At 47.1% G+C, this 13668-nt stretch overlaps 1 protein-coding gene across 1 annotated transcript in view; it reads right to left on the bottom strand.

The window, feature by feature from the left end:
• PPP1R14C (protein phosphatase 1 regulatory inhibitor subunit 14C) overlaps nucleotides 1-5138 on the bottom strand; it is a 75855-nt gene extending 70717 nt beyond the window's left edge. Inside the window, exon 1 of the mRNA XM_036249303.1 lies at nucleotides 4722-5138. Coding sequence (XP_036105196.1) covers nucleotides 4722-5027 — 306 coding nt within the window. The 5' untranslated portion in view covers nucleotides 5028-5138. The remainder of the gene's footprint in view (nucleotides 1-4721) is intronic.
• Nucleotides 5139-13668: the final 8530 nt, after the last annotated feature.

Genomic DNA, 13668 nt, shown 5'->3' with positions numbered 1-13668 from the left:
TGTGTCCCTTTCACGTCGATGTTTCTCTCTCTCTCTCTCTTCCTCTCTCTCCCTCCCACTCTACCTGAACAAAAAAATGGAAAATATGTCCTCCGGTGAGGATAAAAAAAAAAAAAAAAAAATGGGCAGAGAACTTCTCCAAACAGGACATACAAATGACCAAGAGACATATGAATCAACGCTCAATGTCACTAATCATCAAAGAGATGCTAATTAAAATGACTATGAGGTATCACCTCACACCTGCCAGAATGGCCGCCATCAACAAATCATCAAACAAGTGTTGGCGAGGGTGTGGAGAAAAGGGGACTCTAGTGCACTGCTGGTGGGACTGCAGACTGGTGCAGCCACTATGGAAAACAGTATGGTGTTACCTCAGAAAATCGAAAATGGAACTGCCATTTGACCCAGTGATCCCGCTTCTAGGAATATACCCTAAGAAGCCTGAAACACCAATCAGAAAGAATATATGTACCCCCATGTTCATAGCAGCACTATAATTGCTAAGATCTGAAAACAGCCCAAGTGTTCATCAATTGATGAGTGGATAAAAAAGTTGTGCTACATATACACAATGGAGCTGTGACAAAGATCTCTTATCCTTTGAGACGACATGCCGTATTATGCTAAGCAAAATAAAGCAATCAGAGAAAGACAAATATCACATGATCTCAGTTATCTGTAGAATACAACAAACAAAATAAGTTGATGAATAAAATAGACCCAGAGACATAATAGTAGGGTACACACTGACAAACCTCAGAAGAGGGGGTCGGGCGGCGGAGGAGAGATAAACCAAAGAACTTATATGCATGTGTGCGTAACCAATGGACATGGACAACAATGCTGGGGGAGAGCAGGTGGGATCGGGCAGAGGGTGTCTGGGGGGGGGGGGGAGGAGAAACATCTGTAACAAAATAAATTAATAAAAGTAAAAAGAAAAGGTGTAATATGCCAGAAACCACTTTTGAGAATGCAGACAGCTGCAGCAAGGAGAAAGCCCTCCTAAAGGCACCGTCTGGATAACCACTCAGAAAACACCCTCAGTGCACAAGTCTGCTTATGGTGAGGCTGCCCCGGGCATTTCAATATTCTGAACAACAGGCTGTTATTTCCAAAGCAAATGGAATTGCAAAACTGGAAGTACAGATGTTATCTTGATGCTGGGCAATTTGATACAACTTGTCCAGTAAGTCATCTTGCAAGACTTGTCCACATAGACGCTATGACAGATTGCAAATGCTCTTAAAACCCGTCAGGGTTTGGAAGAGATAGGAAAATGTCTTAAAACAGAAAGCCTTCAATGTGGATATAGATTTCACCTAACAGTTTCATTATAACCAAATTCCCAAGTGAAAATTTAACTACCTGTACAAGAAGATGAAATGGAAAATAAATATAAACAAAATAAGCATTTTAGAATCTATAAAAGCATTTATCTACGTATCCCAAAAACTGTAAGATGCGTTGTGAAACCATACGCCTTCAACTGGGTGAGGAGGGCTGGGCCTTGCTCCTGCCACACCCGTCTTCCTGAAGAGTTCCTGGAATCCAGTGGACCTCCCGGCCAAAACTGATGTCCTTCCACTGGTTTTAGGCTATGTTCCAGGTTTCCAGAATTCCTTGATCAAGTACCCAGCCACTTCCAGGGCTCCTCCCAGATCTGTCTTCCCAGTGCAGGACTTTGTCACTAGTCTGAGCCAGAGGCATGGTAGAGGGGTGGCAGAGGGTGTGGACAAAGACTGGACATGCATGTGGACACTAGACTTTTCTCCAGGTGGGAGTGCACCAGGGAAGCAGGCCCCAGGCCCAGGGCAGATTCTCCCAACTGCATTCCAGCTATGAACTCTAGGAAGTCTGAGAATTCAAAATCCAAACCTAACTTCCCAGGCCATTCTGAATATATTTTTGTCCAAGTAGGTAGATAAATGCTCATTTGTTAGCTTAATTCATAACTTTAAAATATTTAGACATGTTTTACGAGGGCCCCCATCTGTTTTCTTGCATGAGACCCTGAAAAGTTACAGGCAGGCCTGGGTTCAAACCCCCAGCCCCATTCCCTGCTATTCACCAGCTATGTGAGCTGGGAAAGCCTCTTAACCTTTCTGTCTCAGTTTCCTCATCTGTAAAACAGAGATACTAACAGCACCCTCTTCATAAGGTTGTTATAAAGACTGAATGAGCGCATACAAGTGCCTGGAACACCACCCGGTACCTAATGAGCTCTCCTCAAATCTTGCGTTTACATTATTCTCCATATAAAACTGACTGGCCAGTGCAAATTTCTAGATAAGACCACAGCCAGGAAATTATTTAGATAAGACCACAGCCAAGAAGTGCCTTTCTTCTTTCCACTCCTGTCTCATTTTAAATATCATGCTCTGCGACACTCCGAAAGATTATTTTCTACTCTGTAAACAAGTCATCTAACTGCTGACCTACCTGATAAAATCTCTTGTGAAATTAAATGTGTGTTAATTACCCCCATCCCCCTACCTCATTTGGCTGTTAGCTCAAACCTTTGATCAATTTGAAATCTGGCAAATTGGCTTTCTGTGTCAGTTTCATGTGATAAACATTTGAAAAAATTACCAACTTTAGGTGTTAAAAAGAGTATTTCCTAACCTTCGTATTCCTGAGATTCAGGGCTATAAGCCAGGGTAGGTCCTTCTTGAAGCTATCAGCAAGAAGCAGCTTCTAGACCAGAAAACCCAAGCTGAAAACAGAGCCCTACCAGTGGAGAACCAGATGGAAGAAGACAATCCTTTATATGGCTACTTACTAGTCCACATGCTTTCGGTGACTAAATGAGGTGTGCCATCAGCATAGTAATTACAAATTGCCAACAACCTCCTCAGTGATTTATATTCCTTCAGTCTAAAATGACAGAACAAACGACTTGAAGAGAAATGTTTGTCACATTTTAATGACAGGGGGCAGCATATGGCATCTTGTATCATTTCACCACAAAAACCCATCTTGCAAATCAAAGCTCTTTGCTTTACGTTGGAGGTCTAAAATGAGAGAATAACAAAGAAAGGATTCAAGGTTGTATTTACCCTTCAAAAACTATACCTACTTGTTTAATATAGTGAACCATCAATTCTCCATTTTTTCCCAAGTATTCTGAAGAATTTTGAAAATACATGAATTGCCAACCTACTGAGAGGCTGGAACTCCTTCTAGTTGCCCAAGCTCCATCTAATTAGTCTCCCATAAAAGGAGTACTGCTAAAGCATTGTTAATTTCAACAACAGTTTTTCTATAACCTCAAATATTCTCCAAATACAAAATGGAGTATAAAGGCCAGTGTGAAATAAATGAAAATTAATTGGATCCCACAGAGGCAAAGACAGTGCATATCCGCCACTCCAACAGTAATCCCATCGAATTCAAATACATTGTTTCTTTGGAGAGTTCTGCCAACTTCCTATTTTAAAAAACCTTGAACACTTCTGATGTTGGCCAGTTGTTATTTATGCAATTAGAATGGTTTTTTTTATAAGAGCTGGGTTGGCAAAACAATATATTTTTACAAGCCCATTAGTTATATAGTCAAGCTTCATTATATCATAACCATTCATCAGTAGTCCATAATGAGAACGCTGTTTCCCTGTGTGATGAGAATGTTAAGGAAGATATGTATTCACAATAGGCCACAAAATGTGTGAGAAACAATATACCAAACCAGGGGGAAAGCCAGTGAGTGAGTTCACCTGACTTTCATGTTCCCTGAAGAGAGTCAACAGTTGTATAACAGTTGTATGGACACAAACCTATAGCTTTAGCTTAGAAGCCATATCCTAAATTATTAACCTTCATTCCTCCACCCTTTCGAAACTCCACTCCCTTAAGAGAAGTAGAATACTTCATTTAAAATTACTGTTATTATAAAGAATCAAATGAGAGATCAGATTGGCTTTGGTCATTTTTCTAGCCTCCTTTGTTACAGTTTATTCTAAACAGTTCTGTCAGAGCAGTGTGCTGTGAGAGGTCACAGTGTCCTGACCACCCGCTGAGTTACCTTCCTTCCATCCAGGCGCCCTCTGAGGTTGCCCAAGGCATTCACTCTGCACCCATCAACAGGAGAAACGGAGCTTGGGCAGGAAGCAAGAAAGCTGCTTCAACAAAGCTCACCCTGTGCAGCTTTGATAAATGAAAGGAGGAATTATGGGGACACGCGTTGGGGCTGGCTGGAAAAGGGAAATGGTTCGCCTCCTGATTCTGATGTAGAATTAAGATGCCCAGAACCTCTCCCTTCTGTTAAGCAGGGTTCGGGTCCCTTTCCTGCTCCCTCTCCACAAAAATCAGGGCTACCAGGATCCCAGGAGCAAGTGCTGTTCTCCGTGGTGTTGGGCGCAGCTGGGGTGAACCCCTCCAAGCCCCGCTTCTTAGTAGCAGCAACTAGAGCCCAGAAACCCCCGGGGCTCGAAAAATGCAATACACTGAGCAAGACCTAACCCCACATCATCACCCACAGCCATCAAGGGGACCTGCATCTCTCCAGGCACCCGACAGCTGAATCCGGGCAGAGGCGTCCCAATCAGGGTGCCCGGGGCCAGAGGGCACCCTGGAAAGAGAACGCACCGCTCCCGGCTCCCAGAGCTGGGTCCCTGGGAGTCAGGACGGTGCGCACCCAGGAGCTGGAGCCCTGGAGAATCCCTGTGTGGGCACATCGAACGAGGGAGCCCCCCGACCCTCCAGGCCCGGTGCCCGGGTACCTCGCAGCCGTAGAGCTGTCCCAGCTGCTCCACGATCCACTCCTCCAACACGAGCCGTTTCCGAAGCTCCTTGCGATCGTATTTCACTGTCACTTTTCCCTGCTGGTGGCGACGCTGCTGCTGACCCTGCCCTGCAGCGGCCGCGGGGGCCACGGGCGCCACCGCCGAGCCCTCCCGGGAGGAGCCGGAGCCGCTGCTCGAGCCCGGGCTGCCGCCAGCGCTGCCCCGGGGACTCTGGAAGAAAACCCGCGCGCCGCCGCCGCCGGCCCCACCGGCCGCCTCGCTGCTGCCTGTCGCCACCGACATGTCCCCGCGCTCCGGAGCCCGAGTGAGGCCGGGAGGAGGGGCAGGCGGAGCGCGGCGCCGCTACCACCTCGGGCCGGGCAGCGGCATGCGAGGGGCCGCCCGCACCTGCTCCGCGCGCCGGCCGCGGGCTCCTGGGGAGGTCGGAGGAGCGGCGGCTCTAGGGGAGGGCGGGGAGGACCGAGGGGCGGGCCGCAGCCTTAAAGACGCCGAGGACCCTCTCGGTCCGGCCCGGGAGGCGGATCTGGCGCCGGCAGGCCAGGGGCCCCAGGCGTGGGAGTTGCGCACCGAGGCAGGAATGTGTGCGCGTGGACACGCCAGAGGACAGGCGTGGGTCCTGTGCCAGGGATGGCCCTCTGCGCGGGTGACCGTGCCCTTTTCTGCCGGAGATGGGGGACTGTGCTTCCCCTTGCAGTCCCAGAGCGCTTGAAACCCGCGGCCTCTGCCCTGAGCAGGGGGTCGCCGGGAAGGGGACAGGGAAGGGACAGGGAAGGGAACCGTGCGGCAGGTTCCTCGCGAGGCTTTGCTTCTTTCTACCGTCCCCTCCGAGGGCGGGGAAGTGTCTCCTCGGCTCCCGCCCCACCCCACCGCTCCAAACACACGTTCCTATTCATGCCTCTTCCTCTCTCGGATTGTGGGGAAAATCGACCAGGAGATGTTTGTGCAATCAGGCAATCGCCACGCCTGAGAACTTCTCTGCAGACCAGTTTTTCGCCCCTATGGTGTCTGCTTATTCATCGGCAGAGTATTAGAATATCTTTATATCTAAAGGGCAGAAGGCTTGACTGCCCCTTGAGCCAACACAGCAAACATTTCTCTAAGAGTCGGGGGCCGGTTTACTGGTCTTAAATGTCTCATTGGTAGCGCGTTCCTGCATAGCCAGCTTGCCTCTCTCAGTACCATTTGCAAACAACCTCTTGTTCCCCGGGAAAGCACTGCAGGACTAACTAATTTAAAAACATCATGCAGCCAAGAGGAGTGAGGAATGAATGAGCTTATTATAATGTTTAGGGCAAAGAGATGGGGAGGGAAATTATAAACAGAAAACTGTGTGTGTGTGCGTGTAAAATTATAGGGAGATACTAATATATTTCTGTTGTATACAACATTACAGCTCTGTTCAGGCAACTGAAAGAACACACTAAGGAGCTTTTATGATCTTTTCCTTCAAGCTGCTAGAGGTTACTGGCAGCTGCACAAGGAGGTTGCTTGGAGATAACATAGATAACCTCTGAACACTTCCTATGGTGAGGGTTCTGTGTGAGATTCTAGACCAACAGCTATAAAGGCCTGGACAACAAAAGAAGTAGCCAGCCACTTTCTCCTGCTTTCCTCTGGGCTTAGTCAACAGGGCCCAGGCCTGCTCCTCCCAGATTTATGGTTGGCTCTGTTCCTTCAGTTTGGGGTTTTCCAGCCTGAGCAGGGAATTTCCCCAAGTGTTTCATGCCTGAAGCTTGTCATCAGGACAGGTCAGGCCTTGAATAGTGAAAGAAAGGGATCTAGTGAGAATTGTGGGTCTTGTATCCCTGCCATAAATAGGGAGCTCAAGGCTAAAAGATCTCTGCCACATGGAAGAGGCCAGCCGTCCATCAGGGACAAGGGACACGGAACTACTGGGATTGGGCCCTAAAGTCGGATGATCCTTCTTCATGTCACCTCCGGCCCACCCCTGTGCCTTGGGGAAAGGTAGATTATTTTAAACCCTGAACGCACAGGATGAGCACCTCAACAAAATGGGACTCTATGGGCAGAGGAGGAGGAGGAGGGAAGGGTGCAGAGATGAACAGTCTCCCCACACAGAATGAGCTTGTCTCTCTCCAGACATCTGGCGCATATCCAAGTTGGCTAGAACCAGCTTTAACCAACTGAACTACCCAGAAGAATGTCAATCAAAAAAAAAAAAAAAAAAAAAAAAAACCAGCTAAAATGTTAGTTAATTAAGAAGAAATTATATAAAATCTCTGCCTCGTTCTGGCTCCGGGACCTGGCTACACCCGTTATTTTGAAAACTGTGCCTGTGATCCAGGAGTAGGTTAAAGAACGGGGAATGCCAACTTCTTTCTTTGAGTCTTTGGACAATGAATTCAGTCATTCAAGAACTTCAAAGAACTTATAAAAATTCACTAAGTTCTTTCTGAGAAATTCTTGTGTTAATTTTTTTCTCACTACATAGCATACTTTTTCCTTTGTGCTTAAAACTCAACTCTCACATAGGGACTAAGAGACAGTACAAAGAAATTTAGGGTTTTAGGCACCTTAACTTACAGAAAAATAACCAGTGAAGATTTAGCCTCTCCAAAGGTACACTGATCTCCAGACGCCCAAACGATCCATGCTGATTGGCAGTGAAGAGTTGAACTAACATGAGACTTCCTCTTCCTAGGAATCTACCTGCTTCCTCCTGGACACAGTTTACATCTGAAGTGAACTCTGTGGTCCACACCCCCACCATAAACACATAAACACACACACACATTTAATTCCATGTATCAAAATATTTGGGAATACGGAATTATTCTCAGACTAGAGACCCCCATAGATGACTGTTTAAATGCAGGAAAATGAGCAATATTTCTCATCTATAAGACAGATATACATATAGATGTATAAATACTTGTTCAAGGTAAACTTTTTTATTTCTAACCAATATAGACAAGTCTTTTAAAATGCTGGTTCATCAAAAACAGTAAATTGAATGGCCCGAGAATATTCTGGAATACAAAGGATGAGCTTTTACCTTAAGGCAAGTACCCGCCCTGATGTGAGAGCAGACTAAGGAAGTTTCATTTGTCAATATCCTTTCTGCATAGCTTTGTGTTTTCTTAACTGAACATTTTCCCTTGCTTTCTCATTTGTGGCAAGTTTGTTTTAGGAATTATATAGGTCCTTCACCTCTGAAAAAGATCTTTATGCCCAAAGCTTGTTAGACAAAGTGACTTAATTAGGGGTCCCAGGGCTTTCTTCTCTCCCCGGGGAAATAAGAATTAACTACAAATGTTTATACTCAGATGCAAATTTCCTTACTCCTTGAACACTAAATGTTGCAATAATTATGCAACACCAGGTAATCTACCTTGAGACAGTGATAATTACAGCCCAGAGACCCACAACCTCAGCATGGAATTCTTACCTTGAGTAACAGTGCAGGTGATAAGGTGCCTACGCCCAAGTTCTCCGAAAGATTCGATAAAGCAAAAGGGTGAATCAAAGGTAATTTTAAATCTGGTTTCCTCCTAAAAGTAGAAGACATTTAATTTGTCCTTTGGGATAGTGTCAGTTACCCAGTTCTCAGAATGCGGTCCATTATTTCAATATTCTTTATGGAGTGATAGCGGCCATGTTGTTAACATTATGCCAATATAGTTTTCCTTTCATTTACTGTTTTATCATCCCTTTTTTCTTCCTCCTCCTAATTCTAGACCTCCGATTGTATTATGTGCTACAATTTGGAATCATACTTCCAAAATCATCTCAGCTGTTACTTAACCAGAGCAACAGCCGTCATTGCCACGGTTGTAAAATTTTGTTTCAGCACTTAAAAGAAATTCTCCCCTGCCTGTTAAGAGATGATGAAATGTAAGGGAGGAGAAACATAACTTCATCTCATTTCTTCTAACAAAGATTAAATATCCGTAGGCCTTCCTGTAAACCTAGTTTGTGGAATATTGTCTCTTTCTGTAGACGAGGGTCTAGAGGACGGTTATCTCTGTCTGGACAGTAGCCTCTTACCTTTCCCCTTCACTGCCAAATGTTTTGGAAGAGTTGTCCATTGCCTCATGTCTCTGTCTTTTCCTCTTATCACTTGGCCTTCTGCATCCAACTACCATCACTGGACTGAAGGCACCAACCAAGGTCACCTTCAAACTCCGTGTTGCTCAATTCAATGTGCGCTTTTCAGTTCTTATCTAACTTGACCACCTGACACCTTTGACCATCTTGGACCTCTCCCTGCTCTTCAGACTCTCTCCTCTCTTGGCTCCCATCCCAACAGCCTCCTGATGCACCTCCCACCTCTGTTTCTTCCATTGCAGCGGTTGTGTGAGCTCCTTTCCTACATTCCTGCCTCTAAGGTGGGTGGTTCCCTCCATCCTTTCCTTGCTCATTCCGGGCTCTCTCCAAGTGATTTTGGCTCCTGCTGACGCTTCTGCTTTGACCACCTACCACCATCTACCTGCCACAAACTCCCCAGATCAAAGGGGATTTCTGGTCTGAGTTTCAGATCTACAGGTAGACTGCATTTAGTGCCAATACACTATATAAATATGTTCCTAGTTGAAGTACACAAATATACAACTTGATCAATTCATTAGAAAACAAAATAGTGAAATGAATCTATTTTGGGCCATGGTTAGTCATAACAGTAAAGAATGTCTAGCTTAGTATCTTTTGAATGTTTTTCAACCACAAACCAAGGTAAGAAATACATTGTATGCCATGACCCACATATACATCCGCACACATAACTTAACCCAAATTACATGTGATGCACTCTGACACGTCCTATTCTATTCTGTTGTGTTTCATTGTTTTAAGGAAGGCTGCTCACGGTCTAAGTTGATTTCCCAGCCCACTAAAGGGTTGCAACCCAGAATTTGGAAATTGCTGCTGTCAGCTGGCACAGTGCCTGTGAGTGCCAGTCCTGGCTCTCCTTAGCCTGATGGCACACTCCAGCCTGGTTATTTATTTGCCTGGCACACTCTCTCTCTGTCATTATTAAGTTATTAAGTGTTCTGGTAAACAATGTTGACCCAAAATGGCTGGCACAGGCCTGCATGTGCTGCTCCAGCAGGTGCCACAAAGGAATTAAAGAAGAATAATATTGGACGTTAAGATGCACTTTGCTGGACCTCCCTTGGGAAATGGTCCAGTGCCTGGAGGATAAAGATCAGAAGGCCACGGGGGGTTGGTAGAGCCTCCAGCTTGGAGACAAGTACAGTGATGGGTTCCAGCAAAACCCAAGACCGCAACTGCTCAGCCTGAATCTGGCCTCTGCCACTTAGGTGCCGTGTGACCTTTGCAAGTTACTTAACTTCTCTGTGCCTCCATTTCTCCATCTACAAAACGATCTCACAGGCTATTTCAAGAGAAAATGAGTTGCTGGGAATGAAGCACCTGAAACAGTGCCTGCTGTTATGTGTGAAGGACTCATAAACAGAGCAGAGAAGACTGACTCACCGTTGTTCCAACAATGTCCCAAAGAAGTCATGGCCATACCGCATCCTGACTTCAGGGATGGGAAGAGAACAGCAAGGAAACATCTCCATAGGGATCCTGCTCCAACTCACCACACAACACAATTCAGCTATTATTCCCATTGGCAAGTCCCAATAAATGGAGGTGAACGCCTACATCCAACTGCTTACGCAGGTGACACCTGCCCCTGGATACCTTGCAGTCACCTTGAGTTAAATTCACACTGAAACCACCATCTTCCCTGGACAAACCTGCTTCACTTCCAATCTTCCTTTTGCCAGGACTGTTTAACACCAGCCACCTCTTTGTCCAATTTAGAAACGTTATCTACTGTGTCCGATCAATAAGCAAATCCAAACGATCCCATGTTTGTCTGGATCTCAGAGTTGTCCCCTTTTGTCTGTCCCCACATTCCCTCCTGGATTTCTCTTGTGCTTCTTAACTTGCTTCTGTTCCCGCTTCTATATTGCTAAGCAAATGTGATCATATCACTTCCCTCCATGTTCCCCATTTTTTTTCAGGCTAAATTCTAAACAACTTAGCATTGCACAGGAGGCTTTGCTTGCTTTGGTCCTTGCTTTCTGCTCCAGCATCGGTTCAAACACTCCCCACCCCATCCCCCACACACAACATATGCTGCCCAATACATCACCAAGCTTGGAGTTCCCAAATACAGAACTGCCCCTGCCTACCTCTGCCTGTGCCCACAGCCCGCCCAGCTAAGCTCTCCCCAATTTCCCAGGGAGGCATCACCTGGGCCACCACCTGTCCTTCTATCACAAACCCATCAAGCCTTTCAGTGATCAGGTCTCTGCTCACGTGTCCCCGCCTCAGACCGGCCTTCTCTCTGCACCCACTGTTTCTTTTCCCCACTCTTATGTCCACTTGAAAGTGATCTACGTATTTGTTAACTGCCTCGCTCTCCCACCAGAATGTAAACTTTGTGAGGGCAAGACTCCGTCGTTCCCCTTGGTATCTCCACTTCCCGAAACGGTGTGAGGGCGTTAGCGGCGCGTGGCATCTCGTGGTGACAGAGGATCTGCTAGGTCATCTGTCCTCCCACAAGATGGTAAACTCTTAGAGGACGTGGCGAATTGGGATTTGTTTTCTCACCACATGGCAGGTGCCCCAAATAGTGAATGAGTAAAACTATCTCCATTTCTGGCTGTGCACTTTTTTTTTCTTGATGTTCCAATGCAAATATACAAAAATGCAGGTCTGTCTCATCTGCCCTTGGTAAGGCCCAGTCTGGTGGTGGCTGTTCTTTCAATCATAGGAAGTCACAATTCTTCCCTTACAGATCCCTGGGTTTTTACTGTTTCCACAGTCACAAAGGAGACAGCTGTCACCCAGGTCTCCCAGGGTCCCACACAATCACCGTTTCCTCCAGTGTCAGTTTCAGCTTTTTGACACCTTATTGGTTTGAGGCCGTCAGGAGACGGGGGCTGAGGAATCAGGTGTAAACTCAGATGGTGACTCCTGCCCTCCTCTTACCCGACTCTGCCATCGCCCGGCGGTTGCTTTGCATCTGCAGAAGGGGGAACAATTCTTTAGACTACGCCTAAGGCCATCAGTGGAGAGGACCCGTTGGTTTTTTCGCAGGTCACTGGACCCAGGTGTGGTCCTACAGTGCACAGGCCACCTGCAGCGAATGTCACCTTGGACTCACCGAGGGCGTCTCACCCGGGGACTGGTCCAAAGCCTGTTCTCCGACAGCAGTCCATGCCACTGTCCCGTGACCACGCCAAACGTCTCTAAAACTTGATTCGCCTCTACCTCCCCCACCCCCACCCCACCTGGCAAAGGTGAAGGGACTGAGAAGCAGAAATTGGTAGTTACAAGTCAGTCACCGGGATGGACAGTGCAGCACAGGGCCTGCAGTCAATAATGTTGGAAAAACTACATATGGTGCCAGGTGGGTGCTAGACTTATCAGGGTGATCACTTCCTAAGTTATATAAATGTCTAATATTATGTTGTACACCTGGAACCAATATGATATTGCTTGTCATCAGCAATAGAAAAAAAAAATGTAAATGTCTCCAAAACTTCCTAAACATCGACTGTCGAGTCTGCACTACGTCCCCACAGACCGGAAACGAGCAGTTCGCGGCTGGCAGGCGTCCAGGAGCCGCAGTGGGAAAGCACTGGGCTGAAGGCCCCGTTTTGTAATTACAAAAGGCTTATAAACTTTAACAGCCACAATAATAGTAGGAATAATTGGTCGCTGCCCTCCAGCTTGAGAATGAGGGGCTGGTTTTCATTTCCTCCTCTGGAAATCTTTGATACACAGACAGAGCTGATTGCAGTGACCCAGAAAGACGGTCACCTTCTGACAGGCCACGTGGCCGCGCTGTTTGCACACCACGTGCTGGAGAGGGTGGTGAGAAGCCTGCCTTCAGAACCCGATGCGTCTGCTTCGGCACGTGCGTCTCCTGAATGTCGGGAGGGCTGCATCGTGCTGCGTGTCGCATGGTGTTACCATGGGCTCCGTCCCCGTGGGCAGGGGGCTGAGACCCGAGAAGGGCCTGACATTCCAGTGTTCATCATCTCGAGTATTAGAAGGTCCTTCTAGAAGCCAGACTCCTTAGGCAGCCACCACTGAGGGAGGTTAAAGAAGCGATTTTTCTCCAGCCTCGTGACTGGACCGAGATGCCAACACCTTACTACGCCTGCAGACGTCCTCCATGGGGACGTGCACCCACAACCAGCTGGGCAGGTCCTGCACTGGTCTCATCTGGAGATGACCCAGGTTTATCACAGTTTGGGTTTAATAACACCAAAAGCCTCCCATTGCCAACACCTGTTCTGTGTCAGGCACTTTAACAGAAACGTTACCTCAGCCCTGCGTGATCACCTGTGTGCAAGGTTGATGATTATGTTTGAAAGATGAAGAAACCAAGCTCCGAGAAGCTAAGTGACCCCTACCTCCACCCTGAGGTTTAAATGGCAGTGGAGCTGGGATCTTATCTTTTATCTGCTGGCCTGGTCCTTAGTAAAGTCTTACCTGAATGTCCCAGCCCTCTCTCAGGCCCGTGCAGGGTCTGTAGGGCAGGTGGCGGGGTGAGAGACAAGAAGCATCTCTTTTCTGTCCTTCTATCTTGGCTTGGTGGAGCCAGGGGTCATCACGGGAGAGCCTTGGGGACAGTCAGGCTCCGAGAACACGAGTCCACCCCTCACAAAAGCTACTAGTCTAGTTCCAAATTGGGAGTAGTCAAGTTTTGTTTTATTGATAAAGTCATCTTTCCTGTCACCTTCTCTGCTTTGAGAACTGAGAGCCTCTAACATCAATCTTCAATTAGAAATGGGATGCAAATCCCATGCTGGGCCCACCCCACACCAACCAAGTCAAAGTCTCTGAAGCCAGGCCTGGGCATTGGCGCTGTTTACAATGCCTGCATGATTCCCCTGTGCATCGAGGGTGGAGGACCACTGCCCCAGACCACTCAGGG

The sequence above is a fragment of the Molossus molossus genome, unplaced genomic scaffold, assembly GCF_014108415.1.
Source record: "Molossus molossus isolate mMolMol1 unplaced genomic scaffold, mMolMol1.p scaffold_m16_p_8, whole genome shotgun sequence".
NCBI lineage: Eukaryota > Metazoa > Chordata > Mammalia > Chiroptera > Molossidae > Molossus > Molossus molossus.
The sequence above is the reverse complement of the archived record's forward strand: the minus strand, read 5'-3'. Positions and strand labels throughout refer to the sequence as shown.